The 16,750-nt window shown below is 36.0% G+C and overlaps 1 protein-coding gene across 1 annotated transcript in view; it reads right to left on the bottom strand.

Moving 5' to 3' along the window:
* Nucleotides 1–847: 847 nt before the first annotated feature.
* GK5 (glycerol kinase 5) overlaps nt 848–16,750 on the bottom strand; it is a 59,977-nt gene continuing 44,074 nt past the window's right edge. The window contains exons 13-16 of the mRNA XM_012762364.2: nt 13,425–13,528; nt 11,840–11,899; nt 10,779–10,912; nt 848–7,319 (exon numbers count right to left, since the gene is read on the bottom strand). Coding sequence (XP_012617818.1) covers nt 7,171–7,319; nt 10,779–10,912; nt 11,840–11,899; nt 13,425–13,528 — 447 coding nt within the window. The 3' untranslated portion in view covers nt 848–7,170. The remainder of the gene's footprint in view (nt 7,320–10,778; nt 10,913–11,839; nt 11,900–13,424; nt 13,529–16,750) is intronic.

Genomic DNA, 16,750 nt, shown 5'->3' with positions numbered 1-16,750 from the left:
ATTTTACATAGCTTTCTCATTTCTGTTTGTCTTGTAAATAGAGGTATGTGGTTTTTGTTGTAAGATAGAGATTATGCCTCCCTCCAGAGCAGAGTATAATTGTGTTAAACTTTCCAATATAACAAAAATAATTTCCTCTGGGGCAAGAATTGGGCAGGCTGACTTCCAACACACTACAAAGACTCAGGTGTCCTAAGCTTGAGGTTCATGAGCCATACCACAAACCACTGCATTCACAGCATCGACCTGAACTGCTCCACGTAGGTCTTGGGCAGCAAGGAGAAACAATGCAAATATGAAGATAACTGATGCTTGCTATGTCATAATAAAGTCTTTAATCTCTGACCCAGTAGTCTCCTAACTTTTGTCAGTACAGGTTGAGCATCCCAAATCAAAACTCCTGAAATCTGAAATGTTCCAAAATCTGAAACTTTTTAAGTGCCAACATGACACTCAGAACATATGCTCATTGGAGCATTTTGGATTTTCAGATTTCAGAGGCTCTACTGGTAAGTATATATAACACAAATATTCCAAAATCTGAAAAAATCTTCTACTTTTAGTAGACATGGGGTCTCACTCTTGCTCAGGCTGGTCTCGAACTCCTGACCTTAAGCAATCCTCCCGCCTCGGCCTCCCAGAGCTCTAGGATTATAGGCGTGAGCCACTGCACCCAGCCTCATTCTTCAAATTTCTTAACATAAAATATAGCATCATGGGTTCAGAGATAGTAAGAGACTTCAGTATGGTCAGGGAATTGAATCCAGATATCTAACTGAATATTCCACCATATGGATGTCACTAAATATGTGTGTGAATTTAAAGCAATGACCAGAGAAACACCGAATAAAAAAATGAATTTAATACACCAGCAAGTACAGAACAATCATTCACTATTTCATTGTAGTTTCCCAAATAATTTTAGATTTTAGATTATAACTTTCAAAAGGGATATTTAACAGCTGCTAAGCTAATTCCATCATATTAGTATATGGAATTACCTTTCCTCTAGTTATTTATAATCTTTCTAAATATTTAAAAACACAGCATATTTTTACAAAAAATGATATTTTCCCCACCACAAAGAATTAACCATCTTCTCTAGTAATTTCCATTGTGCAAGAATGTAGAATATAGAATAATAAGCCTAAAGAGGATCTAAAGAGAGGCAAGGTTACATAAAACCCTTTCTTCTCTAACCATATTAAGCCCAAGTTTATCTCAAGTCATAATCGTAGTTAATATATGCTATTTCTCTGTGATTTTTTTTTTTTTAATTTTGGCATTCTGTGATTTTTTTGAGACAGGGTCTCAATTATGTTGCCCAGGCTGGCCTGGAACTACTGGTCTCAAGAGATCCTCCTGCCTTGGTGTCCCCAGTAGCTGGGACTTCAGGTGGGCATCACAGTACCTGGTTTCTTGTGACTTTCTTAATGTCACAAGCAGAAAACAAAACAAAGAAATAGTATTAAATAAGAATATCCAGGTAAAATTGAAAACAAACCTAAAAGTTAATGTAGATAAAAAGGTAATGAAAAAATTCACATACATATGAAAAATATTTCTATTACTATGTGTCCTTGATTTTATCCATAGATCTTAATGATGGTTTATGAGGCCCTCAATGACTAATAAAAACTGTGGAGTTCATAAAGGACATCAGAGAAATAAGATTATGAATTTACTGATCCATATGAATTGGAATCTATATTTGCCATCTTGCACAAACAGAAAAATTTCTAATTAATTTTCCACCAAAATATCATCCTAAAAACTTTAAACAAATCAGCTTATTTTAAATAAAAAAGGTTAGAAACATTATGATAGCTATGTACAAAGTATTTGTCTGTACACTCTACTTAACATTCTAAGTAAAGGTGTCTTTGAAACTTTTTTGATATTACACAGTATTAGTACCATACTCTGTAATAAGCACAGAAGGAATATAAGAACTTTTGTGCTCAGTACATTGTAAAATCATGTTCAAAATGCTATAAACATTTTGCTTAGAAGGATTTGAAAAATCCTACTTAATGACTTCTTAAGTCATTGGACTAATTTTTAAAAAAAACTTTAAAAAATATATTTAATGACATGGCTCATTAGCCAACAACCAATTAGTAAATGGGCAAAAGATATGAACAGAATTTCATTGAAGAGAATAAACAAATGGCAAAAAAAAGAAGCCCGTAAAAATGTTGAACATCATTATTAACTAGAGAAATGCAGATTAAAACCACAGTGAGATATCACTACACATCCATCAGACTGGCTAAAATAAAAAAATAGTGACAACACCAAATGCTGGTGACCACATAGAGAAAAAGGATTACTCACACTTTGCTGGTGGGAATGTAAAATGGTACAGCTCTGGAAAACAGCTTGGCAATTTCTTATAAAGATAAATTGGTATCTTTTTTTCCTAAGTAATACAGATATATGTCTAGACATAGTCATTTTATAACAGACCCAATTTACAATAAAGGGGAGAGAGACTATAGATACAGAGTAACAGAGAAGTTCAGAAATATCTGATTTTTCAGGCTCCTATCTCTATCCTTCCTACTCCCGAGATCATTCCTTGTTCCTTTAGAACAAAGATCCCATGAGAATATGGTGACAACACGGGGAGTGATTTAGAATAGATGCTGGTGACAAAATATTTATGGCTATAGGGCTCCAAAATTTTAAAAACCAACATGATTTTGAATCACTTATTTACCTTTTTGAGGTTAACCACTGTGACTGGTTTTAACCAGATGACCAGGCTTTGGGTATGTGAGATGATTCTGGGACCAGGTAGGTCATAAATGTCCAAGGTGTGTTTGGGGCCTTTAACTCTTATTGAAAAAACATGATCTAAATTTCCCAAAGGGATTCAGAATCCTTTAGGATGGATTCAAGCCTTCTAGGCTATCTCTGGGATGACTCTAGAACCAATTAAAGTCAAAGAAGTCCAGGGTAGTACTACATCTCTCCTCAAAAAATAACAAAATTCTTGCCAGACTCCTGGGTGGGATTATTTTATTTTTTGTTATTATTTTTTTCTCTTACCAAGTTGTGATTTGATGAACTATTTTAAAGTAACGACTGGTCCCCAGTATAAGTCCAGAAGGAACTATTTATGAAGTTCCTACCTTACAGCACCCAGAGTGTTTGGCACTTTTAAGATTCGATCTTTTTGTCATCTGCAGTCAAATATATAAAATCTGTAAATAAAAAGGCTTCAATTATACCTCCCAATGTAACTAGGTACATTTGGGGATGCATATCTTTACACAAATACATTTGCAAATATATAAACATATGAAGAATTTTAAATAAACAATGTGAGGATTCTAGCTCTGATAACAAAAGTGGTTATTCATAATTGAACGGAAACATATTTTACTTGCAACAAATATAAACTGCTCCTTATCAATAAATGTAGTAACTAACATCAAGGACAAAAATGTGTATGCAAATACTACACTTACAAACATGAAGTAAAAATTTATCCCAAAAATAGAAAAGCAAAATCTTAAGTTCTAGGGAAACAGATATGATTTCTGCTTTCAGGGAGCTTCCAGTCTGGTAAAGTTTTGCACAGAAAGCAGATAAAAGTGAGTGATCATCTCCTTTGCTCAGAGATGAAGAAGAACCAAAGAAGCAAATCAAATCAAAGATGATCTGTAGAATACATTAATCCTATACTGAAGTCTTAGACCTACTACAGTAATTAAGACCACAGAAATTACAGAGGTGGAGCTGAATGGATAAAAACATCAGAAGACAATTACATGAGATTTTTTTCCCTCATTAACCAGCAAAGTATTATAGACGCTTTATTTATTTTAAGATACTACTACCTGTTTTTGATAACAACCATTTCCTAAGGTAAAATGAGGCAGAGGCAAAGGAATATGACACTGAATCTTTGATTTTCTCCTAACAGCCTCTATCAGTGATTCTTAATTGAGGGCAATGTTGCCTCCCAGGGTGACAATGTTTGGAGACATTTTTGGCCTTAACAACTAGGAAGATATTACTGGTAGCTAGAGGGCAAAGGTCAGGGATTTGCTAAACATTTGCTAAACATCCACAGCATAGCACCCCAAAACAAAGAATTATCCAGTCTAAAATATCAATGCTGAGGTTGTGAAACCATGTCATGGTTGGATATAAAAGATTTAAAAATCAGTAAGTCTACGATATAAAAGCAGTTTGTACCACTTTAAGATGGAATGTACAGAAACATTTTCCTCCTTGATGAGATAGCTGGAGACATCCTAAAAATATCTGATAGATCCATATGGAATAATAAAACATGCTGAGAAATAGTAGCACAAATTTTTTCAAACTCTAAATGTTAACATACAAATGAAAAATAAACTTGAAAGATAGAAAGGACATTGTTTTTGCTCAATTGATTTTGACTATCAACTGTTTCTACAACCACGAAAGCAAATGTGGTCATGTTTCTGATTTTGGTTAAATCTGAAAAAAGATTTACTAACCTGTGTCACTAAAAATATCCAGAAATATTAAAAATAAAGATTAGATTTTAGATTCACAAAAGGAAAAAGCAGCTGATTCTTGAAGAGATGCACAAATCCAATGAGAGATATTCAAAGTTAACTTCCCTCATAATCTAAAAGATATTTTTATCCTTTGTTTTTGTGGTTATATGTTGAGAAAGAAGAATGTGGAAAAGAAATGAACAAACTTTTAGGTATTTTTTTTTCTTTTTTGAGATAAGAGTCTCACTCTGTTGCCTGGGCTAGAGTGCCGTGGCATCAGCCTAGCTCACAGCAACCTCAAATTCCTGGACTCAAGCAATCCTACTGCCTCAGCCTCCTGAGTAGCTGGGACTACAGGCACATGGCTAATTTTTTCTATATATTTTTAGTTGGCCAATTAATGTGTTTCTATTTTTAGTAGAGACAAGGGTCTCGCTCTTGCTCAGGCTGGTTTTGAAATCTTGTCCTTTAGCAATCCACCCGCCTCAGCCTCCCAAAGTGCTAGGTTACAAGCGTGAGCCACCACGCCCGGCCTACTTTTAGATATTAATATTGTAATTCAGTATAGCCCAACACAAAAAGATAGAATTATTTCATATGAAACCAGACCTACTGAGAAGCAGAATCTATAATAGTAAAACAACAAAGTGGCATTCATATGATTTTGACAGGAAAGCCTATAATTGGCCACTAAGCTTTGTAAAAAGGATGTAAAAGAGAGAAAGAATGAAAAGAATATTATCTATATATATTTGGCTTATTACAGTAAATAAAGACACTTTTAGTCAACAAAAATATTTCTAAATCCTAATTAGTGGGGTTAATGATACTATATATTTTCTACTATGTCTTTATCAAAAAACTTTTAATAATTTAAGAAAACTCTTGAAGTTCACTGAAATGGAATTTGCAGAAAGTGCAATTTAACTGTCAAGTTCTATCTTATTGGTGTCCAAAATGAACATATATGACAGCAATAACAAAATTCTCTGCAACAGTCTTTCCTTTAGTTACATTATTATGTGACAGCTAGTTTTATAACAGAAGGACTTTATGTGATAAATCCTGACCAAGAGGGAAATAAATTCATTACTGCTGCAAATCCAAATGGAACTTACCCCAAATGTAGGGAGGAGCAAATAACATGGGAACTGCCTTAGGATAATTCTATCCCTGGCCTGAAGCTGCTCACAACCCTTACTCCTCTAAATTGTTTCTAGGAAGAAAGTTTGAGAATGTGGGACTGTCCCTGCTCCTCTCCGTGGATCTCTGGCTCAGTGGCCTTAGGGCAATCCTTAGCATGGACACACTCTCATCACTTCTAACAGCTATGCACTGCACATTATCTCAGAGAGATGCAGAGCCTAGACAAGCATCAAAAAGATACATGGGCCAGACACAGGCACAATGGCTCACGCCTGTATTCCTAGTACTCTGGGAGGCTAAGGCAGGAGGATCACTTGAGGCCAGTAATTTAGGACCAGCCTGAGCAAGAGTGATACCCACATCTCTACAAAAAATAGAAAAATTAGCCAGGCGTGGAGGCGTGCACCTATAGTCCCAGCTACTCAGGAGGCTGAGGCAGGAGGATCACTTGAGCCCCAGAGTTTGAGGTTGCAGTGAGCTATGGTGATGTCACTGCACTCTTATCCAGGCAGCAGAGTGAGAGCCTATCTCAAAAAAAACCCATGAAGATACATGGACAACTAAAACACTCAAATGAAGGCAATTCTTAAGTCACCAGTAAATTTGGGCACTTTCTTCAAACTAAGCTCTAGCAATTAGGCACTTAATAAAAACAAAAGACATTTATGCAAGCTTCTCAACAACTAGGAAAGGTAACAGAAGAAAGGCAAGATTTATGTTAACTGCTTGCAATCTATAAAAAACAGAATGTTACACTCTAGCCAGAAGTTTTTGAAACAAATGCTACTTGAGAAGGAAAATAAATGGTCTTTTTCTATTCCTTAAAAATCAACATCCTTTTACTTCATTAACTAAAATTAGTTTTTCAGTGTTTTTCAACATATAAAGAGGGCTCAGATTTTGGCTGAACAAGAAAAAATTAAGGCAGTGGCTTTAAGCTCAATAAAGGAAAGCACTAACAAATAAGCTTATCTGAGAGGGACATACCGAGCTCCTATTTGGATACAACATTGAAACACTATGGCTTTAACTATAAAATATTAATATTTCAAAAGTCCACATCTTCTCAGTTATTCTTTCTCTTTAGGACTTCAAATAGCCCACTTAATGTTAAAGAATTAAAGAAATACTTTCCACATAATTTTGGAACACAATGTTAATGGTGCTTGACCCAGAACTATCAGCTCAGATGGTAAACTGTTACATTCCTATGTTCCATCGACCCAGTATAAAAAAGAAAAGGGCCCATATTGTCAAAATATGGTTGAAAATGGCTAATGTCCTTTGGAATTTGCTACAAAACAGAAGAAATAAAGTTTTAAGGTATTGCTGCCTTCCTTACAATCTTACCAAGGTTTGGGAAAAAAGTAATAGTTGTTTGTTTTTTTAGAAAGCAAAGCTTTTTCTCTCAGGCTGTGAAGTTCATTTTTAAATCTGTCATCGTCATGTTCGTTATCCCTGAGCTTTGTTTCCTCTGCACATCATATAAACCAGTTATCCACGGTTTCGATCATTTCATTTAGTGTCATGTATTATTATACCAATTCATGGATCGTTTCACAGCTTTGACCCAGTTTTCCATACTCATTTCATATTCTTGACATTTCTTCTGTGGCTTGAAAACTATTTCGCTTTGCCTTAATTTCTTTAGTTCCTCCTTGTCAGTCCAAAACCCTATAGAAGAAAAAATTATTCTAAAATTTTAAGGCAAATAATAAGTCCATAAAGTTTGTTCAGAAATCTATGTGAGTTGGTGGTACAAAGACAAACAATTACTATTTTAAAACAAAACCCAAAATATTTTATGATTTTTGAATTTAGTTGGATTGACCATTCCTGGAAATAAATACACTGGATTTAAAAATCTTTTGGTTTCTAACTTACAGCTTTATTTCTGTGTGGCAAGGTATTATTAATGTATCACTTCTAAAGCAGCCACACCCTGTCATCAATTATTTGGTGACTTACTATTAAAACACATACAAGTGAGAAATAGTATATTTTCTTTTTATACAATTAAAATAAACAAAAATAAATTAAGATATTTTTTATATATCTTGAGGTAGGTAGCAACTCTCTGGGATGTGTATAAAATTCAAAGTTGGGAATTAATATAAAAGTTTCTTTTTCAAATCGTAGCATTTCATACATTCATACAAGTTATTTAAATTCTAATTCAAGACAATATTGTAGTTCTAGCATATCTTGTTCTTTGCAAAGAGCATCATGTGATTTATAATAAAAAGCAGCAAAAGAACATTTCTAACTATGACCATAAGTAGTCTGAAATGACACAGATGTCTTGCTAATAAGCTCAACATATCCCACCTACTCAGAGGTCCCCTCACCTATTTTGAAGTACTAACATAGTCCACAAGTCTTCATTAAGTACATTTTCTCTTATCCATAAAACTGACACATTAAAATTTTTTCCTAAAGTTTTCTGTCTGGTCACATTCTTTTTATTTACAAAGTCAGCATTTTAAACTATCAATTTACAGACATTTTAAAAAGACCCAAACTAATTTTCATCAGTACACTACATTAGATAAATCTAGTAATGAAAATAAATGTTTCTTAAAATCCTTATTTCTAGAATTTATTATTTAAATTTTAAGGCATATATATTTTTAAAAGTCATTTTATAAAATATGTGTAGAACAGATCAGTTTCTTGGGTAAATTCTGAAAATACAGAGGACGTACATAGTCTTCAGGTCTCACATTTCTGAGACAAAAGCAAAAGTTTCAAATTAAATATAGACATAATGAAGTAGATAAAACTCAAGCCACTATGTTATATGTAAGAATAACCTACATGTATTTATGTACTGTATTTTAAGTGTTCAAGCGACTGACATATTTAGCCTTGTAAGGTGAAAAGTATAGAAGAAATCTGATTAACCTTACAAATATTAGAATGTTTGTAGGAATGTGGTTCATTATAATTATAGGCTTCATTTATTCAATTTGCAAAAGTTAGTTTAAGTATTTGAGATTTTCCTTGTTATAATTTTAGGTTTATACAATTAGGCATTTGAAATTATTAAAAATAAAATTAATTATATTAAATTTATAGGAGTTGGAATACACAAAGGACTTTAAATTGCAAATGGAACTGATTATGTAAAGAAAAACTTATTTTCTTCACCTTGAATTAATCAAACATTAATCGATGAATAAATGAAAGTGAGTTTTAATTTTATTCAAAATTACCAGATTTTTAGTAGAATAAAGTTTAAGCTGAATTTACCAAGATTTCATGCTTTGTGGATTTGCAACTATAATATGCTAAACATTAGCTTAAAACTTTTAAATGAAAAATATCCTGTTTTGCACAAAACACTCTCCTCACATACAGAAACATAGTAAAACATTCCCAGTGTCCCAAAGCATCATCTGCTTTCCCCCCTAATCGGCATCCCCATCTCCATTCTTTATTCCTCCCTTACTAATCCTTTCATTAATTGTCAAAATGATCTGTTCAAATGCAGATCTTTCCATGACTCTCACTGGCTTAAAATTCCTCAGTTGATCAAATCCAATTTTCTTTTTTATTTATACTTTTTTCCCTCACCCTGCCCCTATCCCCAAATTCCTTTCTTTCTCTCTCTCTTTTTTTTGGAGACTGGGTCTTGTTCTGTTGCTCAGGCTGGAGTGCAGTAGCATCATCACAGCTCACTGCAGGGCTCCAGCAATTCTTCTGCCTCTGCCTCCCAAGTAGCTGAGACTACAGGCACACCCCACTATGCCCAGCTAATTTTTCTATTTTTCGTAGAGATGAAGTCTTGATATGTTGCTCAGGCTAGTCTCCAACTCCAGGCCTCAAGCAATCATCCTTCCTCAGCCTCCCAAAGTCCCAGGATAACAGGCATGAGCTGCCGTGCCTGGCCCCAAATTCTTCTTTATGAGGAATCACCACAAGTGGACCTCTCCAACCTCCCCTCTTGCTCTCACTGTATCAAGACTTCCCATAATTGGCCAGTGCTTTTGCATAAGCCACTTTCTCTATTAAACTATCACCTCTCATCCTGTCTGCTAACCCCTTCAAAATTGAGTTATATGTCCCCTGCTCTGGGAAGCCTACACCATTTGTTTAAGATGCTATGGCTGTTCGCTGAGTTTATTAAACGCATTTAATAATTGCTTAACTTACCTGTCTGTTCCCACCAGGGATCAAGGACTATGGCTTTTTTTTTTTTTTTTTCGCGACAGCTACACAGGAACATGGCTTTTAACCTCTTTATTCCCAGCAGTGACTGTCATGTCACAGGTACTCAACAAACATTGTTCAATAAATAAAATAATGAAGGGGTTTCAATGCCAAAGACAAGCCTACTGATAAAGATTCCCTCCTTGAGCAAACTACTGTCTCTTCTGAGCTCCTTTTCAACTAGACCTTAATTTTTGGACTTCCATGTTCATCTCTGCATTATCTAATTTTAACAATAATCCAACCATGTCAGTAGTCAGATATCTGCTCCTTTCCTCGATATCTGCTCACGCTCATTATTTCATCCTCCACCATCTCCCAAGTGAAGTCAACCCTGGCCTGCCTTTCAACAAGAATCATGTTAGGTCAATTTGGTCAGAATTTCCCCTTACCCGGGTGTTTCCTCTCAGTAATTTTCCACCTACTGACTCTCATCCTGTTCGTTGGCTATAAATTCCCACTTTTCCTTGTTGTGTTCAAAGTGGAGCCTAATATCTCTCCCCCACTACCAGATCCGCTGAAGTAGTTCCTATATCTATCTTGATAGTCCTCCCAAATAAAGTCTGCCTTACTGTCCTTTAGCAAGTGTCACTGAATAATTTTCTTCTTTAACACTATCTACCCAAAAAGCTTATCCAGAGACCCTCCCCTGTTAGAGACCAAAGCAGCTGAGAGTTAATTGTCCTCATCTCGTACGTTTTCTGACTGAAGGAGTAAAGTAAAGATGGAAGAGGTGCAACCAGACCCACCAACAAAGAAGGTCACAGGATACGTTGTGAGCAATATGCCTATGTGTATGGCACTTAATGGACACCAAGGCTTTCTAGATCTTCTCTACAATTTTGAGATTTGAGAGGAGAAATGCTATCTATAAGAAATAGTTTATAAGAAAGCTCTCGTATTTATAAAATCCACACATACCAACAGCAAGACCAGCTAAAGAAGCTGCACCTAAGCATGACATGTCAATGTGGACAGGTCTGTCTATATTCTCATTAATCAAGTCTGAAGTCATCTGCATGACAAAATCATTCTTACAAACTCCTCCATCTGCCCTGCAGGGAGAAAAATAAGAGAGATAAATTGCTACAACAAAAGCATCATTAATTCTTTTTAAGAGGGCCATATATTTCCTTAAATCCTTGATTTTATTTTATAAGTTTAACTTTTTAATTCCAAATTATATCACTTAGCATTGATCTGATGACAGAGGACCTTAGTGGGTAATAAACATTTTTCATTATTCCTGCCATCAATTTTCCCACCTGCCCTGTTTGTCTTGGGACTACTTCAAAATAGGGCAAGTATAATAAACAAAGACCACATAAAAATTCATCTGGACATTACAAGAAAAAAAGTCAAGAAATTTGATGCTTCCTTGCCAAAAAATAGCTACACACCCAAAAAAGGTGATTTTAAAGATTTACATAATACACATATGGGGGCCAAGATGTTTCCAAATTTCATAAATCTGTAATTGACTTTCCTGTCCTCTCCAAATTCCTACAACTAAGAATTTTGCTGCAAAAGAGCTAACCATAAGTTCTTTTTGAAATCCTGAATGATCATAATAATGTAAATACTAATAGCAGCTACCACTTCTTTTTTTTTTTTTTTGAGACAGAGTCTCACTTTGTTGCCCAGGCTAGAGTGAGTGCCGTGGCATCAGTGTAGCTCACAGCAACCTCAAACTCCTGGGCTCAAGTGATCCTCCTGCCTCCGCCTCCCGAGTAGCTGGGACTACAGGCATGCGCCACCATGCCCAGCTAATTTTTTCTATGTATATTAGTTGGCCAATTAATTTCTTTTTTATTTATAGTAGAGACAAGGTCTTGCTCTTGCTCAGGCTGGAGCAAGTTTCGAACTCCTGACCTTGAGCAATCCGCCCGCCTCGGCTTCCCAGAGTGCTAGGATTACAGGCGTGAGCCACCAAGCCCGGCCCTAATTTCTAATTAAATCTATTAGAAACAAAGTTTACATACCTAATTTTTGTTACAGGAATACGGATCTCTTTCTGCATCATCTCGTATAATTGTTTGTTTCTAATAAAGAAACAAGATAACTATTTAGAAGAAATTTATATCATAATAATTTTCTATTTTACTTAATATTTATAAAATATGCAGAAGAATAATATTAAAGAAAATATCATGCCAAATGGAAGTCATCTTCAGGTCTCCAACCTTTTTGGCACCAGGAACCAGTTTCGTGGAAGACAATTTTTCCACAGATCCGGGTGGGTTGGGAGGGGGCAGTGGAGGCTGTGGAGCTCTGCCGCCCAGTTCCTAACAGGCCACCACCACTACGGTCCGTGGCCCGGGGGAGTTGGGAACCGCAGATGCCCAGATAAGCGAGAAACTCAGGTTCTCGGGTTTTTCACCTTCATACAAGAGAGTATAATTTTTATTTAACAGCTAAATTTAATCTTTTACCATTATATAAAGAAAAATTTAACTCAAGCATCTATTTAATAGATAGTTAAGACAACATACCATGCATAGCATCTAATAGAATTCAGCAAACATACATATGGTCATTTTGTAATCACAGAAAATTTTATTTTAAACATTATAAACATTCCATATTCTTCTTCTTCTTCTTCTTTTTGAGATAGAGTCTTACTCTGTCATCCTGGGTGGAGTGCAAAGGCATCATCATAGCTCACTGCAACCTCAAACTCCTGGGCTCAAGCGATCCTCCTGCCGCAGCCTCCCAAGTAGCTGAAGACTACAGGCCTACACCACCATGCCCAGCTAATTTTTTTATTTTTACTAGAGATGGGATCTCACTCTTGCTCAGGCTGATCTCTAATTCCTGACCTCATGCTTTCCTCCTACCCTGGCCTCCCAGAGTATTAGCATTATAGGCATGAGCCACTGTGCCAGGTTAACATTTCATATTAATGATGGCCACATTTTTAATTTTAATAATTGATATTTGTTCCATAACAAAAAGACCATAGGGAACTATGCATAAAGATAATTCTGATCATTCAATCTTTTGAGTATAACAAAAGCACTTCATGAATAAGGACATTAACCCTTTGAAAATCCAAATTTTGAATCCTGTATGCTTAAGAAGTTGGGTATTCTAAAAAATTACTCAATTTTCAGATACCAAAACTAAGTGGTATTAGTACTACTAAATATGGGAAAAGATAAGAGATACCAAGGAAATTGGCAACAAGAACATATTTTTTTATTCATTCATTCATTCATTCATTCCATTCATTTATTCATTCATTCATTCATTCGTTTATGAATGAGACAGAGTCTCACTCTGTTGCCTGGGCTAAAGTGCCATGGTATCAGCCTAGCTCAAATCAACCTAAAACTCCTGGGCTCAAGCGATCCTCCTGCCTCAGCCTGCCTGAGTGCTAGGATTGCAGATGTGAGCCACCACACCTGGCCAACAAAAACAAATTTTACCATACATAATATATATTAAACTAAAAATATAAATTAAAGAATTTAATTAAAATTTTCAAATGTTCAATTTAGCAGGAAATTAATAAAGGAAATGGCAATACTATAAGAGGAGGGATAAGTTTATGGCAGATTTTCATACCTGAAAGCTATTGCCTCCAATATTGCTCGTACGAGATGGTATTTACTGGTGGAAGACTTCAAACCCATGAAAGAGGCACATGCCCAGGGGTCATGTAATGGAGCCTAGAGTAAAAGATAGTAATAATATATTATTATTGTTCTAAATCATATCTATAGACTTGAGGAAACAGTATATGATAAAAACATACCTATGTTAGAAGAAAATGCTTATTTATTAATAATTCAAGTAATAAATTAATAATTATTAATAAATTAAATAATTTAAAAACAAATGATAGCCCAAATGTTAGGTTAATTATTAGGAAAAAATTGTAATAGTATTTTAAAAAGGTTAAGTCACAGTTACTGCACTTAGCTAGATCTTATGTTTGAGCTCATACCAAGAAAAGGGTCTGAAGATTTAACAAATTAAATGCCTCTCTTGATAAATGTGGAAAATGAAAAGCAATCACTGAAATCCCCGTTTCTCCAACTATAAAGTTTTTACACTAAAATTGTTCACTATGCAGAGTGGTTTTTTGAAGATATAGGTTTAGACTTAAGATAAAAAAAAAAAAAAACAATAATGCCAAAAATTTGCTTTTCCGTGTCATAACTTACATAAAACATGTTGTCAGACATTAAAACTACATTCTTTATCTTAGCTTAATAATCTTACCACCTTATATCAGAAATGATCCAGCCTAACACCTGTCTTTAAAAGAGCCAAAACCTTCAGCTGAGTATGTACAGTTGACCTTGAACAACACGGGTCCACTTATATGCTGATTTTCTTCTGCCTCTGCCACCCCTGTGACAGCAAGACCAACCCTTCCTCTTCCTCCTCTTCCTCAGCCTACTCAGTGTGAGGACAAGGGAGACAAGGCCTTTGATGTTTCACTTCCACTTAATGAATAGTAAACATATTTTCTCTTCCTTTTGACTTTCTTAATAACATTTTCTTTTCTCTATCTTACTTTATTGTTAGAATACATCACGTAACACATACAAAATATGTGTTAATCGACTATTTATGTTATTGGTAAGGCTCCCAGTCAACAGAAGGCTATTAGTGGTTAAGTTTTTGGGGAGTCAAAAGTTACTTGTAGGCCAGGTACAGTGCCTCACGCCTGTAATCCTAGTACTCTGGGAGGCCGAGGCAGGTGAATAGCTTGAGCTCAGGAGTTCGAAACCAGCCTGAGCAAGAGCAAGATCTAATCTCTACTAAAAATAGAAAAAATTAGCCAGGAGTGATGGTGGACACCTGTAGTCCCAGCTACCCGGGAGGCTGAAGTAGGAGGACTGCTTGAGCCCAGAGTTTGAGATTACAGTGAGCTATGATGACACCTCTGCACTCAAGCTGGGGCGGACAGAGCTAGGCTCTGCCTCCAAAAAAACCATTACATGCAGATTTTCAACTATGTGGAGTGAGCCTCCCCAGAACCATCAACCAACTAGGAATAGCAGGACTCAACAAAGTTCTGTTTGGGACCCTGAGCAAACCTAGTAGTGTCCTGCCAAGGCATAGATTTACCTGTCCCATGATCCTTGTCACCACTGGGATCTCAGCCAAATCTGATGGGGATTTGTCAGATGGTTAATACCACCATACCTCCTCTTGTCTTTATCAATCTACCCTGAACACAAGCTACACTGCCTCTTGTGTATTCCCACTGTCATAATATTCTGTGCTATCTTGTGAAGCAGTATGGCACAAAGGAGTCTGAATGCCTGGGTTCCAAAGCCAGCTCTGCTACTCACCACCTGTGTGAGATTGGGCAAGAGATTTAACAGATCTAAATCATCTCAGTTTCCCTAGGTTCAGAATAGGAGTGTCTTCTTCCTTGTTCAGTTACTGAGGATTAGATGAAATAATGCATGTAAAGAACTTAGGACAATGCCTGATATAGTAAGTATTCACAAGCTAGCTGCCACTACCATTATTATTATTTTATTATTATTCTTTATCCAAACCCTTCACACTACTACTACTTTCTTCATAACCTTCATACTGTGCCTTCTAAACTCTTCTTCTATTGTAAATAAACTTCTCTTAACCTCTTCCAGGAAATTCCCTCCACTCATTTTGTGGTTGCTATAGCAAACTTGGTTCTGTGCTGCAAAAATGGCTTGAGTCTTAGCTATTTGGCAAAGGACTGTCATGATTCCATACCACAGGGACCAGAAGATACTGTTCTAACTTCCTGTGATCACTCTAGGCCATTATGATTCTAATGTTAGCAGACATTTTCCTTCTCCTATGTTTGCTTTAGGTCCACATCAGGAACAGTATCACATCTCCCTTACCCTTTCCACCATACAGATGCCCAGTCACTCATAGGACTAGAGATGCCAATCATAGTACGTGATGATTTCATCCCCTTCTAAAAAAACTGCTTAACTGCTTGAATTCATCAGCCCTGTTGTCTAAAGCTACCATAAGCCATGCCCTAGACCCTGTACCACCACAACAACTGTAGGGGGGGTGAGCACGGCTGGCTCAAAATGTGACTCACGCTTGAAAAGATAAGGTGGGCCAGTCAGATTCCCTCCTCTTGGAAATGGAAATTAGCAAACACTAAGAAAAACACTCCATCAATGGGGGAACTGAAGCTAAAAGGATGCGTAGGTAGAGGAAGGTTGTGTGTGATATTCCTAAGCTGTGAAAAAGCAGACAGCATAAGAAAAATAACAACAATTAAGCAGAAGCTATGAAGATGAAAGGATACAAAGCAAAGCTGATAATGAAAAGAAGAAAAGCAGAACTACAGAGAGAAGCAAGAAACCAAAGAACCCTAAGAACTGCTAAGTCAGTTGTTGACTCCTTTCCAATTCCAGTCCTCAGGAAAATATGAAAAACCAGCTTCTCTTAGGTTGGCTTAAGCAAGCTTCTTCCTTGCAAACTAAAAAAAAAAAACATCATTGGAACATGACTCTACATCCTCTGAAGACTTGGACTTGGCTACAGACCTATCCATCCTACTACTGCCATGGTCACAGTAACATCTTAGCATCTAAGTAGATGACTGATTCTTGCTTTCAATACCTACTTTAGTGTCCCACTCCCCAAACCACAAGCCTTCAACATATTGACTCCCATTATCTAAGGCTGTAACAATTTTCTAAAATTAAAGGCAATAGCACAGATACTTGAAACTTCCTTCCTTCCTTCCATTCCCCATACTTCATTTTCTCTAGTTGTTGACAAAGGCAGCTTATAGGCAATCTTCTCCCCTGTTATCTAATTAGCTTAGTATCAACACACTATTGTTTGAATTAACTTTCAGTTTCCAGTTAAGAGTTTCATTTTACGCAAGGGACTATTAGGCCTGTAGTCACTCCATC

The sequence above is a fragment of the Microcebus murinus genome, chromosome 1 (assembly GCF_040939455.1).
Source record: "Microcebus murinus isolate Inina chromosome 1, M.murinus_Inina_mat1.0, whole genome shotgun sequence".
NCBI classification, from domain to species: Eukaryota; Metazoa; Chordata; class Mammalia; order Primates; family Cheirogaleidae; genus Microcebus; species Microcebus murinus.
The sequence above is the reverse complement of the archived record's forward strand: the minus strand, read 5'-3'. Positions and strand labels throughout refer to the sequence as shown.